At 42.5% G+C, this 14805-nt stretch overlaps 1 protein-coding gene across 1 annotated transcript; it reads right to left on the reverse strand.

The window, feature by feature from the left end:
• Positions 1-254: 254 nt before the first annotated feature.
• Positions 255-6912, reverse strand: LOC149305063 (transmembrane protein 35B-like). Its single transcript, XM_089479070.1, has 3 exons — positions 6785-6912; positions 3960-4140; positions 255-3029 (listed from the first exon to the last, which is right to left on the reverse strand). Exons 1-3 carry the CDS (start codon positions 6890-6892, stop codon positions 2899-2901), a joined length of 420 nt encoding a protein of 139 aa, XP_089335196.1. The 5' UTR covers positions 6893-6912; the 3' UTR covers positions 255-2898.
• Between the last annotated feature and the right edge of the window lie 7893 nt (positions 6913-14805).

The following is a 14805-nucleotide window of genomic DNA, read 5'->3' on the forward strand; positions in this document are numbered from 1 at the left end:
TAAATCCCAGGTTTCCATAGGATGGTGCTACAGCGCTTAAAGTGGTGTCAAACCGTGTAATTTCTAGTCAAGATGCACCCACTGTGAGATTTAGGAAGTGCCTTTTGCCTTTGCTACTGGGTCCCTCGATAAGTGAAAAACTGAGAGCCACTGGACTAATGGAACCATTGATAATCCAGCCCAGATTAAAGGCTCTTATCTCTTTCCCTGCAGTTTGAACGACTAGAGTCGATTTTTAAAAAACCACACTAGTCTCAGTGTGCCAGCGGCAACCAGCTATTTTTATTTCTTTTGCAGTCTACTTGGCCTTTCCACCAGTACTGGCCACTGAGACCACTTACAGAATCCATAAAAGCAACAATGACAACCAATACTGAAATAACACAACCAGTGAAACAGCAGTTGAAATCATCTATACAAATCGCTAGGAGAAATCAAAAGGATAATAATAATAATAAACACCCCTGAAAAATACACCAGCTGTTCAAACCACAGCAAAGGCAGCACCACAAGATGGCAAGGATGACCAAACGGGTAGCTAGCAATACTTTCAAAGTAGATGAAGTCAAACAGAACAGGCTTTGGGTGGCATTTCAAAGAGGACTGGTAAAGAGGTAGGCTTCCAGGTATTAGTGACTATTCCCATTATCCCTCACTACTGGTTAAAGTGACAGGGGCTGATGGGATTTGGAATCCACCAATATCTGCAAGGCCACCAGTTCCCAAGTGCTGAATAGTCCGAGTAAACCTACTAGTGGACAGAATCGCATGGCAAGCCTTGACCAGTTTGAAATATATATTTGGATTACAGCTCCCCAAACCCCCAATTTGTTTGGTTCTACTTCTTGCATCTGCCTTCCAGCCATTAAACTGCCCCACCAATGCACCATGGGGCTTAACAGCCATCAGGAGAAGGGTACAAGGGACACAGGATCATAGCTATGCACAAGATACAATGTTGGCATTGTGTCTTCTGGTGGCAGGCAATTCAGTAGGGAGACAGCAGGGGGTTGGGAACAAAAGGCTTGTAGGACCTGTGCACAAACTATGAACTGTTTGAATTCAAAAATATAGCCATGTTAGTCTGTAGAATTGGTATGCACAGAGATCTTGTAGCACCTCTGAGACTAACTTGGAAGCATAAGCTTTAGTTTATGCATCTGAGGAAGTAGACTTTTGGCGACAAAAGCTCATGCTGCCAGCTTCTGAGTTGTCTGCACTGCCTTTTATTGTCGTTGTGCGCCTTCAAGTCATTTCCGACTTATGGCCACCCTAAGGTGACCCTATTGTGGGTTTTTCTTGGCACCTTTTGTTCAGAGCAGATCTTCCATGGCAAATAGGCAAAAGCATATGACTTGCCCAAAGTCACCCAGTGGGTTTCAAGGCCAAGCTGGGGGAATCGAATCCAGGTATCCAGGGTCATAGTCCAGCACTCAGACCACTTACATCACACTGGCTCTACCTCTACAGTCGGCCCTTCATATCCACAGACTTTTTATCCACAGATTCAAGCATCCAAGGATTGAAAATATTTTTTAAATGTACATTCCAAAAAGAAAATCTTGATTTTTGCCATTTTATATAAGGGTCACCATTTTATGATGCCATTAAATGCAATGGGAATTGAGCATCCATGGATTTTGGTATCTATGGGGGGGGGGGGGGTCCTGTAACCAAACCCCAGCAGATACAGAGTCCACTATATTTCATAAGTAAAGGACTGTCACCATTTGTAAAGCTGTGATCATAAAACATCAGAGGGATCCCTACTGCCTCTTTGGCTGCATCCAAAGTGACTGTTTAGGAGCGTCTGGAAATCACCAGCTAGGGACTTCTGGGAGCTGTAGTCCAAAAAAGCGACGAGTTAAGAGCTGTAAAATTTGCCAGAAGTTGCTGATTCCCTTCAACTTTTGCATGTGAACAGAGAATCAGAACGTGAAATGAATTCCACAAATGATCACATATCACAACTGGACAGTTGTGTAAAACTCAAGGTGTAAACCAGGGTTTCTTGAGAGAATAAAACAATTTACACCAATATTCAGATGTGAGGCATGTATAAGCTGGCCATTTCATGCTGAAACAATTTACAAAGAACTTATAAACAGGGTCGCTATCAAAGTTGTTTCTTTACAGCAGTTCAATCCAGTCTGCAGAAGGGTCTGTCAAGCAATTTGCAAAAAAAAAGGATAAGATAAAAGCTATGCACATTTCAATGTTCAACCAACTTGGCCTGAACTATGAAATCCACATGTGACTCTTTTCGCTGAGAAGTTAAAGCCTCTCTCCAGGTCTACAAAGAAAAAGAATGTTATATTGACTGAAAAGAGAAGTGGGGAAGATGCGGCCCATGGAATACATATGGCTTCCAGAGCTGTTTTGGTGGACCCCCAAGCCTTGTAGGGTCCAAAACAATTGCTTCCAAATGCCCTCTACTAAGTGCAGGGAACATTTTCACCATTTTGGCCCCATCTGCACTGTTATAAACCCAGGCATCACCTTTTTTTGACAAGAAATGGCACGCAAGTTGACTTGTTCACTTGCTGTTGCTTAAAAAAGGCCTCTTCTGAGCCTGAAACTGCCTGGAGAGGATCAAATACCTGGCAAAAATGCCATCTAGAGTGTATATAGTGGTATTGTGGGGTGCATTTATTTTGCAGAGTGCAGCCCTCCAAGGTCTCTTGGAGGCTGGCATGGCTCCTTAACACCCAATAGTTGCCCACCCCTGATTTAGAGCGATTCAAAATCCATAGTCTTCTTGGGTTACTCATGAGCAGGAGTCAAGTTACCCCATCGACAAGTAGGAAGGGAGAGGCTGAAGGGTCGAGAGCGAGCCCTCCTGCCATCTCAAGAGCATCCTTTCCCAGCCCTCTATCCCTCCAAAGTGACCCCAATCCCTCATTCGAATTTTGACTTGGCAGATCTCCCCCTTCCCCGGATGTTGAGAAGAAGCAGCAGACCCAAGCAGACAGTGGCCGGAGCGCACATGGCGATGGGTTCTTTCAAAACCAACAGCGTGTAGATGGCACCTGCAAAGAAAGAAGAGGGAGAGAAAGAGAACATTATTTTTCCGTTCTAACAATCCCCTGCAAAACAGCATTCTTATGCCAGTAATCTCTAGCCTGCTCTTGCATTTTAGGAACTACTGTAATGCTATTTACCTACATGAATGCCTATGCCATCCTTTAAGTCGCATCCTTCCCAATGCAGCTGAGAAAATATGTAGCTGACAATAAAACTGAACTACAAGTTGGGTCTCTCTTATCTAAAACTGTTGTTGTTTGTGTTCCTTCAAGTCATTTCCAACTTACGTCCACCTTTAGGTAAACCTATCATGGGATTTTCTTGGCAGTTTTCTTCCGAGGGGTTTGCCATTGCCTCCCCATTAGGCTGAGAGAGTGTGACTTGCCCATGGTCATCTAGTGGGTTTTATGACCAAGCTGAGCACTGAATCCTGGATCTCCAGAGTCATAGTCCAAGTCTCAAACCACTACCCATGCTGGCTTTCCTCTTATCTAAAATGGTTGGGACCAAAAGTGTTTTGAATTTTGAAAGGATTTTTTGGATTTTGGAATATTTGCATACTCATAATGAGGTATCTTGGAAACAGGACCCATTTCTAAACTGTTTGCATGTACAATATAATAAAAGGAATAAGGAATAACAAATATATTTTGCTACTCCTTATTCCTACTCCTACTCTTGTAAAAACCACTTATTCCTTTACTCCTACTCCCCAGCCCTGATTTGCACCCAGGTCTCCAGACTCACCGTCCAATGCTAATAGGGATGCATAATTCAGCATTAGTATTTTATTGATTGTTCAATTGTATTGTGTTATTTTAATGCTGTAATCCCGCTTCGAACCTTGGAAGAGGCGGGATATATACATAAAAAATATTACTATATTATTATTATTATTATTATTATTATTATTATTATTATTATTATTATTTTACCAATCATGACAATGGTGAGGACAAAATTGCTGATCTCCTGGAGCAGCTGAGGACCGAAGGCCAAGAGGAAACCTGCCACGACTTCTATCCAGCCCACTATTTCCAAGTAACGGACCGGCTCCGGCTTGTACCCAAAGTCTTTCAGGGGGAAAACATCCGCAAACTGGACAAACTGGGATTTCTGGAAACAGAAAAAGGGAAAAAAAGATATGTTTGGTAAATACAGTCAGCCCTCCTTATCTACAGATTTTTTAAATCCATGGATTCAAGCACCCATGGTTTGAAAATATTCCCCCCAAAAAGTATAAATTCCAGATAGCAAACCCCGATTTTCCATTTTATATAAGGAACACCATTTTGCTATGCTGTTGTATTTAATGGGACTTGAGCACCCACGGATTTTATTATCCACAGGGGAACCTGGAACCAAACCCCAGCAGATAACAAGGGCCCACTGTATAAGAAAGGCAAGAAAGATTGTCAGACCAAAAGCTGGAGAAGACTTCTATCCCTTTAATTGTTGTGTTGTTGTTATGTGCCTTCAAGTCATTTCCAACTTATGGCAATCCTAAGGTGAACCTAATAATAATAGGTTTTATTTATTTTTATTAAACCTACCATAGAGTTTTCTTGCCAAATTTTGTTCAGAGGAGGTTTGCCATTAACGTCCCCTGAGGCTGAGTGCATGTGTATATATGTATGTATATATGTACAGTATGTGTGTGTTGTACAAACATGTGTGTATGTATGTGTGTGTATGTGTGTGTATGTGTGTGTATATATATATATATATATATGCATATACAATGAGCCCACGCCATACGCAGATGCACTATATGCAACTTTCAGCTTACGCTAAGCTGCGCAGTAATGGAATGAATGGCGTGCATGCCTGCGCACCCCATTATATTCAATGGGGCTCAAACACATGCACTTTTTGCCTTATGCCGGGGGGGGGGGGGGGAGTCCGGAACAGATCCCCCACGTAAGGTAAGGGCCCACTGTATATCTTTATACACACATATATATACACACATGTGTTATATATGTATGTGTATAAACATATATGTGTGTATATACATATATACATATATAATTTGTACATGTACATATATGCATATATATATATATATACACACACACACACACACACATTCATATATACACATGTAAATGTCTATGTATATATTCAGATTTCAGAACACATATACAATATAATGCGCCATCTCACAGATAGGACTCAAGTCTAACTAAGCACGACATTCATTTGTTTCATTAATGCCTTGCGCACATAGCCTGATTTTATACATTTTAATCGTTTTGTGCATGAAACCAAGTTTGTGCATATTGAACCATCAGAAAGCAAAGGTGTCACAATCTCAGCCATCCTATCTATCTATCTATCTATCTATCTATCTTGGAATATTTCAGAGTTCCAGATAATGAATGAAGCCTCAGCCTTTCTTGATACCCTTCTAAAAAGAAACCCACTCTGTCATTTTTTTTTACATCAACTGCATCAGTTTAAAACAGTGCATTTAAAACAGTTGCATTGAAAATCTCTCCCTTCAGCTTTGCAAAGAAGGAAACTTTCTCTCCAATGCACTCTTTTTTAAAAAAAATGCTTCCAAAGTTGGCAAAAGGCAAAGCAAAACAAACAAACAAAAAAACCTGGCAACACTTTCCAATCTCAAATTCAAAACCTTTGGCGCCCAAAACCGTTGCACACAATGGGGGCGGAGGAAAAAAAGATGCCAGATGTGATCTCTGTTTGCAAGCAAACAGACCCTGTGTGGCATTCACAGCCACAAGAAATGCAACACACACAATGCACCCCCTCCAAGAATGAACTGCTGCAGTGTGAGCAAACATTCACCATTGATCTGTTTGCATTTCTCAGCAAAACACATGCCCCAAAAAGTGAACTGAAATTGGACACTTGGGCAGAGAGCAAACTTGTTCATAGAGTTCGTTTGTTTAGACATCTCCAAAGAAGGAGACTCTGTGCAAAGGAGGCACTCTCCAATGCAAAGAGCTGCTGCCACAACAAACTACAACTCCCAGCATTCCGTCTCACTGAGTTATAGAAGTTAAAGCGGGGTCAAACCCGGATTATTTCTGCTGTGCGGATGAGGCCTGAGCTGTCTCCCTAATGCAAATCTCTCCAATGCAAATCTAATGCAAAGTTCTCCAATGCAACTCTAATGCAACTGCAAGCCTCTCCACCACTAAACTCCTCCTCAATGCCAAATGCAAAACTCTCCAAGGCATTCTCTCCAATACAAATCTCTCCATTGCAAAACTCTCCAATAGCCAATCTAATGCTAAACTAATGCAAATCTAATGCAAAACTCTCCCAGGCATGCTCTCTAATCCAAGCCTCCCCAAATGCCAAACCAATAATGCAAGATTCCCCAATGCCAACCTAATGCAAAACTATCCAATGTAAATGTAAAGCAACACTCTTCAGTGCATCTGCAATGCCAAGCTCTCCCAGGCATTCTCTCCAATGCCAAACTCTCCAAATGCCCACCTGATGATGCAAAACTCCCCCTTCCCAGGGCATTCTCTCCCATTCAAACCTCTCCAATGCAAAGGTAAGGCAAAACCCTGCCATGCAAAGCGACTGCCAAAGTCTCCAATGCAACCTCTCCAATGCAACCATTACTATGGCTGCTATTATTGTTGTTGCTATTTATTGCAAGCAGGGGGGCCTCCTTGCCCCTCTCCCTCCTTGCCTGCCTGCCTCCCTGGCATGCAAAAGCATATGCACAACTGCACCCAGAAGGCCCCCCTGTTGCAAAAGGCCCAGATCCTGCACCCACCAGCTGCAAGTGGAGCTCTGCGGAGAAGCGGTCGGTGAGCTTCAGGAGCCCGCAGGCAGAAAAGAAAAGGCCTAGCAAAAGGCGGAGGGCTGAGAACAGCAGCGCCATGGCTCCCTCTCCAGCTCCTTTCCAAGGCAGCAGGAGGAGGAGAGAACAGAAAGAGCTGCAGGAAGGACAGGAGGAGGAGAAAGCATGCTTTTCCTTTTGCAACCACGCCTTGGGCGTTGCTTTCTGCTGGCAGCAGGAGTTGCAATTGCAATTTGCAAATGCAGTTGCAATTGCAATTTGCAAATGCAGTTGCAATTGCAATTGCAAAGCCCCTCTCTGGAGGCCCAGGTTCAGAAAGCACACTGCAGCAATCCTCCAGTTCACAACCAAAGGCAGTGCTTGCCCATAGAGAAGCACAGGGGGGATTACTAGTTGCAAGTATTCTCCAATGATTCCTCAAGGGGAAGTGTCCCCCAATGATTTGCTATGGGCAAGTGTTCCCCAGTGTATCCCTATGGGTAAATATTTTCCATCGAGACCCTCTATGGGCAAGTAGAGTATCCTCCCAATGAAAGTATTCCTCAATGATTCTTTATGGGCATGTGTTCCCCAATGATTCCCTATGGGCAGATATTCTCCATTAAGGCTCTATGGGCAAGTATCCTTCAAAGATTCTCTATGGGCAGATATCCCTCAATGATTCTCTATGGGCAAGTGTTCCCCAATGATTCTCTATAGGCAAATATTCCCCATTGAGTCTCTATGGGTAAGTACGGTATCCTCCATTGATTCCCTATGAGCAAGTCTTCCCCAATGATTCCCCACAGGCAACTATCCCTCTGATTATCTATGGCCAAGTGTTCTCCAATGATTCTCTATGAGCACGTATTCCCTAATGATTCCCTATGGGCAAATATTCCCTAATGATTCCCTATGGGCAAATATTCCCTAATGATTCCCTATGGGCAAATATTCCCTAATGATTCCCTATGGGCAAATATTCCCTAATGATTCCCTATGGGCAAATATTCCCTAATGATTCCCTATGGGCAAATATTCCCTAATGATTCCCTATGGGCAAATATTCCCCAATGATCCTCTATGGGCAAGTATTACTCAATGATTCTCTATAGGCAGGTATTCTCCAATTATTCTCGATAAGCAAATATTTCCCAATGTTTCTCTATAGGCAAGCATTACCCAATGAGTCCCTTTAGGCAAGTATTCCCTGATGATTCCCTATTTGCAAGTATTCTCCAATGATTCTCTATAGGCAAGTATCCCTCAATGATCTTCTATGGGCAAGTATTCCCCAATGTATCCGTATGGGCAAATATCCTTCATTGAGTCTCTATGGGCAAGTACAATATTTCCCCAATGATCCCCTATCGGCAACTATTCCCCAATGATCCTCTATGGGCAAGTATCCCTCAATGATTCCCCATAGGCCACTGTTTGAAAACTAGAAAAGGATGCCATGAAAAGAGACATCACAGTCAGTCAATCAGTCAGTCATTTATTGTATTTGACTAAAAGTCATTACAACTCCAAGAGAGTAAAACCACAATAAAATCCAGTAAAAAAAGAAAGACATACTTATACAACCTATACTTCTTCATTTATATCAATAGAAACATCATATGAGTGAGTCCCCTACACAATCTATAGCAATATCATTCAGATAGGAAACATGTATACTTTTTGCAAGCTTTAGCAAATAAGGCTCTTTTATGGGTAACATACGGATCACAGTCTGAAAGTAACCAGCATATTTTCATATAAGAGCTCTCCCAAAACTACAGTTCCCAGAATTCCCTAGCATGGAGCCAGAGAAGTTACAGCGGTCTCAAACTGAATGATTTCTGCAGTGTGTTTTGGACCAAGGATGCTAGAACTACTTTTCTTGTCAGCGTGCTTTTGTAATATTTTGTAATGGACATTGTGCCACAAACATATAAATACGATGATGATGCTAGACCTAGTAAACAGATCTGTAGTCCCCACAGAGTAAGGAAATTCACTGGAAATAGTGCAGTTTCACACCCCATTACCTGCTTGGTTTTGTAGTTTGGAGAGACGTTTTTGCCTTCTCTGTCAGAGAGCTCTGGTACCACAACAAACTGCAAATCCCAGGATTCCATAGCATGGAGCCATGACAGTTAAAAGGGGCGTCAAACTGCATTATTTCTGGAGTGTGACAGCAGCCGAACCTCACACTTTGGGGGCAAAGAGAAAGTGGATCGGTATAAACAGGTATGCTTTGGTTAGCCAAGTTCCTTCATCATTACTACTTTAACAGAGGTGGAAATCGCATGGAAAGAACAAGGATGAGCCCCCAAACATGAAGGGCAGTTCAACAAGTTTCAGCAAACACTATGTACATGTGGAAATGAAACAACAGCGCCAAGCCTTGCATAAAGAAACAAAAACATTTTGAATGTTCTGCACTAGAAAGCGTCCCATAAAATGCCACCAAAACTTGACCTCATGTATAAGTCGAGGGCAGGTTTGGGGGCCCAAAATTATGGATTTTGATATGACCCACGGATAAGTTGAGGGCAAAACTTAGGGGCGTGTAGCAAAGGATCGAAAGGATGAAGCAAAGGAAAACAATGCCAAAGGGCTGACCAAAAAAAAAGTCCAACAGGCGTAACTGGTTTTGCGCACGCTAAAGGTTGGATGGATGGTTTTGCATCAGCAGCGTTGCCACATTTCTCCCGCATGAACTTTGAGCGTGAACAAACAGGAAAGCTGCTGGCAGCGACAAAGGTCACCATCTAAAAGGCATTTCAAAAAACGTCGACTATGGGCTGACTGGTGTTCCAAGATAAGACTCAAGGGAGCTGATAACTTTAGTGGTATGCCCATCTGAGACAAGTCTATCAAACTAACAAAGCAATATTGTGTTTACTCAGAAGTAAACTCTACTGATCAACGTTTTTTGCAAGACGACAGCCTATGCAGCCATTCAAAAAGGGGTGGGATGAACCGTAGTGTTCAATGAAATGCTCATGTTTAATGGTTTCTTGCTCAATGGAATTGCTGTCTAATGGCTTAATCCTTGCATATTTGTGTGTGTGGTGTGCCTTCAAGTCATTTCCAATCTATGGCGACCCTAAGGGGTTTTCTTGGCAAGATTTGTTCAGACAGAGTTTGCCCTTGCCTTCCCCTTGAGCCTGAGAGAGTGTGGCATGCCCAAGCTTGGCTTCCATGGCCAAAGCCAGGATTCGAACCCTGGTCTCCCATTGTCCTAGTCCAGCACTCAAACCACTATGCTGGCTCTCATCATGACATTACAGTTCCGCGATGTCAGAAATTACAGACTGAATACAGAACTATGATGGCATTACAATTCTGTAATTTCAGTAATATGAAGTTTTCCCCACTTGCCGTCTAATACGCTCAAAATTTATTTGTTTGCAGAGTACTTGGAGCATTTTTGGGAAAGAGAGCGTAAAGACAGAGAAATGGGAAAGGTTATGGGGACAATTTTCCACCCCAGAATGGCCAAGGGACTCTTAAACTACCAAAAATGCCACAAAGAGAAAGAAAGTAGAGAGAAAGTTGGACATGTTCAAGGCTGCCATGAAAAGTGGAACAGCAGAAGATGAAGCGGAACTGTTCCTGCCAGATCAGGACAGTTGGAGGGTAGGAACTCAGCAGAAGTTACAGGATTATTTGGATAAAATAATATTTTGAGCACTCGACAGGATTCAGAGCTATGAACCAAGTCAGTGGCATCACTAGGGTTGGTGTCACCTCAGTCTGCATCACCCTGAACCAAGTTATCCCAAAATGATTTCTTTCCATTTCATCCTGCATCCCATTTGTGGCAGTTACAGTGGAATTCAGAAACCAGAATCCCGCAAATCAAGTTACCCCAAAAAGATTTCTTTCCATTTCATCCTGCATCCCATTCCCAGTAGCTACAGTGGAATTCAGAAACCAGAATCCCGCAGGCTGAGTGTACTTGACCTGTTATCGGTCTCTTCCAAGAAGCCTTCATCCAGTGACTCGACATCTGTGTTCTCTTTCCCATTTGGGACATAAACGTGGATCTCTGTCTTGGGTCTTCGAATCTGGGGTAGCAAGGATGGTGCACAAGTCATCCCGTTGACCATGAAATTCTGGATGGTGGGGTTAACCAAGGACCTGTGGGCTGCCAGGAGGCCATGTCGTTGGGAACCAGGTGGGAAGCCATGCCTGGGCTTGCAAGGAGAAGGCTTCACAGCGAGCTGAACAGGGCTGGAGAAATGAAGATAGGTGTATTTTCCTCCCAAGCTGTCCCTTGACTTAGTATTGGAAGAATGGGCATTCGGGTTTCTGCTACCTTTAGGCTGAACCGGTGGCACAGGAAGCGGTAAGCTGGGAAGCTTTGCATTCTTCCAGCCTTCAACGTTGTGGATTTGGTCCCTGTTCTGTTTATTTAAAAATAATAATAATAAAGAAGGGGGGGAAATCTGAATTGGTGAGAATGACTGGTATAGTAGGCCTTCCATATCCACAGATTCTTTATCCATAGATTCAAGCGTGCATGGCATGAAAATATTCCAAAGAATATTCCAAAAAGCAAGCCTTGGTTTTGCCTTTTGATATTAGGGTTACCATATTGCTATCCATTGTATTTAATGGGACTTGAACATCTACAGATTTTGGCATTCACGCAGGGTCCTGGAACCAAACCCCAACGGATATCAAGGACCCTCTGTACAAGATTATTGTGCAAAGGGATCTTGTAGCACCTTTGAGACTAATTGAAAGAAAGGAGCTGTTCGACTTGAGTCGACTTCCTTAGATGCATTTGGAAAATTTCATGCTAACAGCTTTTTTCTTTCCGTTAGTCTCAAAGATGCTGCAAGATCTCTTTGCGCACTGTTTTTCGAGACTAACAGAGCTTTGTCTTTGAATTCAAATGTAGCAAAATGCAACAAAATCCCTACTACACAAAATGATGCCTTCATTAGACCAACTACAAATAACATATATCATGCAAGCTTTTGGAGCGACACTGGCTTCTTCATCAGGGAATGATGTTAAAAATCACACCAGAGAAAGGAAGTGACAACGTTAGAGTCATAGGCCTTGAAAAGTATGCATGATGTATTTTGTGCTTTCTAGTTGGCCCCATAAACGCACTGCCGTTTGGGGGATTGTGAATTTTGTTATATTTTATCCAGATGTTAAAGATTGTCATGTTTTCCAAAGCAAGGTTTGGAAAAAGAGGGACTAAATGCTGTGACTAAAGCATCGTGAAAGCCAACACTATATCACCTGAGTAGCATTTTTCAGCATTCAGTATTTGGCACAAAAAGGGCAGCAAAAATACTGTGCTCTGATCTTGGTATTGAATATCAGGATTTTGTGGTAGACCATGCCATTAATGGCTGTAAAAATCTCATAACCATTTGAATGCAGAGAAAACGGAAGTACTGGTGATAGGTTCCCCAGGACCGGGAAAGGAAATTTGTCCACTGGTCCTGAATGGGGTCACACTTCCCCTAAAAGACGAAGTTCGCAGCTTAGGAGTACTTCTGGACTCGTCCCTGCAATTGACATCTCAAGTAGATGCAACAGTCAGAAGTGCTTGCTATCAACTTCGGTTGATACGCCAACTGCGACCCTACCTGGGCCAAAGGGACCTTGAAACAGTGGTACATGCTCTGGTAACCTCTCACTTGGATTTCTGTAATGTGCTCTACATGGGGCAACCCTTGTACCAAGCTCGGAAGCTTCAGTTAGTACAAAATATGGCAGCCAAATTTGTCACCGGTGCGTCCAGGTTTGACCATATAACACCTGTTCTGAAAGATCTGCACTGGCTGCCCATTTGCTTACGAGCGCAATACAAGGTGTTGGTTATTACCTATAAAGCCCTACATGGCTTGGGCCCGAGTTACTTGAGGGACCACATCTCCCCATATAATCCGCCCCGCACACTCAGAACAACCGGGAAGAACTTGTTGGAAATTCCACCTTCTAAATATGTTATTACTTCCCAGATGGCCTTCTTAGTAGCGGCCCCACAAATCTGGAATAGTCTTCCCGACGAGCTCCTTCTTATCACCCCCCTGGAAACATTTAAAAAGAGGCTTAAAACCTTCCTCTTCTGTCAAGCCTTCCCCCCTGGAAAATGAAGTTGTGTACTCTGATCCCATTGACTCTCTACCTCACTCTATTGATTGATTGAATGATTGTTTTTAGATTTGTCTATTGTATTTAGTGCTCTTCGTTTTATCTATTTTATGCTGTGTTTTGTATTTGGTTTTAAACTCTATGTAAACCGCTTTGATCTTTTTGGAAAAGCGGTATATAAATAAAATGTATTATTATTATTATTATTATTATTATTATTTACCAGGTTTAGTCACCCATTTGCTGAAGAGGGCTTGGAGAAAGAAGCCTCTTTTAGCCTCAGTTTCTCCTCTGCAAATTTGGAGTGTACAGTGAATCTGGCACATTAGATGAAGAATAAAGTGGATTGATAGAAATAAACTCACCTGGGTTAGACCTCTGCTGTTTTTTCCTAATAATTTCCAACTGCAGGGTTGGTAACCAAGATGGGAGATGCATGCTGGAATACAAGGAATGAACGATGCCCTCCCTGCGCCCAAGGGAGCAATATGGGCATGATGTGTTGTCTTCATCATCATCCCCAGTTCAAGCTCCTAAATGATGAGGACCAACGTGCTTGTCCTTCGTTTACGAATGGCTTCTTCCAACTGCCTTTTCTCCCAGTCCTTAAATTCTTAACCTACCAATTAATAATTCAAATGCAAACTCTATGCAATATTCATCAGCAACAGGCTTGGGGCTAAGCTTAAGCAAACGCTTTGTAACAGGAGCCTTTGCTCTTGTAGGGAAATAGCATTAGTACTTGAAAGCACACTGCAACCATAAATGAATAAAAGTATGGAAATATAATTTTAAAAGACCTGAGGAGCCCTAGACAATTGCAACATGTGTATGGTATTGTTCAAATCTATACCCTGAAATCCCTTTAAATTTATATCCTTTTCTCAAAAGCAAAGCTTTTCAACCAAGCACTGGCAGAACAGAATGAACACGGGATACTTATTCTGAAGGTTCATCCTGGTTTGGCGCATTTAACTGGGCAGTTAAATGAAATAATCTATTAGGAGTTTTAATCACTTTGTGATAAGGCTATCTAAATTACTAGTCAGGGGCTGGAATATAACCAGGTTCACGGTCCAGAGACAATATTAAAACCCCTGCGGCCTTGGAACTGGGAAACCTGACCTAAAAATACGCCGCTATATTTTGCAGTGAATCAAAATGAAATGTAATCCAAGGAAAGACCTTGATCCCTTTGGGAGTCTTTGCATGTTGGAGCAAGAAGCCCATGACATTTTGCCAATTGTACTAAGGTGCTGCTTTACAAAGTGAGCTGGAGATTTGCACATAGCGCCTTTTCTTCTTGACCAGAGCTGAGCCCACCAAAATTGGGAGATGATCCATGAAAACTGAGCAGTCAGGATCACACCAAGACCTGGCAACCCTACCCCATAATCCTCCCTCAAAGTAATCTACGAGGGTTTTGGGGGCTATGAGACCGTGTTCTAGAAGAGTTTATTCCCAATGATTTGCCAACAGCTGTGGCTGGCATCTTCTGAGAAACAACTGCTGGCGAAATGTCAGGAATAAACTCTTCTAGAGCACAGCCTCATAGCCCAAAAAAAGCCACAAGAAACTATGGATGCCAGCCATGAAAGCCTTTGACATCAAATCTACGAGGGTGTTGTTCCAACAACTGGTTTGGGAATACCATTTGCTTATAACACTGGTATAATCCAGAAATCATGAGGGCCTTTTTTTGGGCGCATTTAATACATTATTTCCTGAGGGAGAATGTGATACCTAACATCTTAAAATCAGCAATCTATCGAGAAATCTTTGCTTCAGCCAGTTAAATTTAGGGAGGTTTAATTGCCCTTTCGTTGGGCAGCTCTGCAGTGGTACCAAGCACCAATTCCAGCCCGTTCCACATCCTTTTGTCCTAATCTGGTAATACAGGA

The sequence above is a fragment of the Sceloporus occidentalis genome, unplaced genomic scaffold, assembly GCF_023333645.1.
Source record: "Sceloporus occidentalis isolate IW3139 unplaced genomic scaffold, rSceOcc1.0.p SCAF_13, whole genome shotgun sequence".
NCBI lineage: Eukaryota > Metazoa > Chordata > Lepidosauria > Squamata > Phrynosomatidae > Sceloporus > Sceloporus occidentalis.

What these genes read in the sequence shown, in the direction of transcription:
- LOC149305063 (XM_089479070.1), bottom strand. Translation starts at nt 6,892, where the DNA reads ATGGCGCTGCTGTTCTCAGCCCTCCGCCTTTTGCTAGGCCTTTTCTTT. An exon ending in CAGAGCTCCACTTGCAGCTG is followed by an intron (nt 4,141 to 6,784) that starts GTGGGTGCAGGA and finishes TTCTGTTTCCAG; the next exon opens with AAATCCCAGTTTGTCCAGTT. An exon ending in CCTCACCATTGTCATGATTG is followed by an intron (nt 3,030 to 3,959) that starts GTAAAATAATAA and finishes CTTTCTTTGCAG; the next exon opens with GTGCCATCTACACGCTGTTG.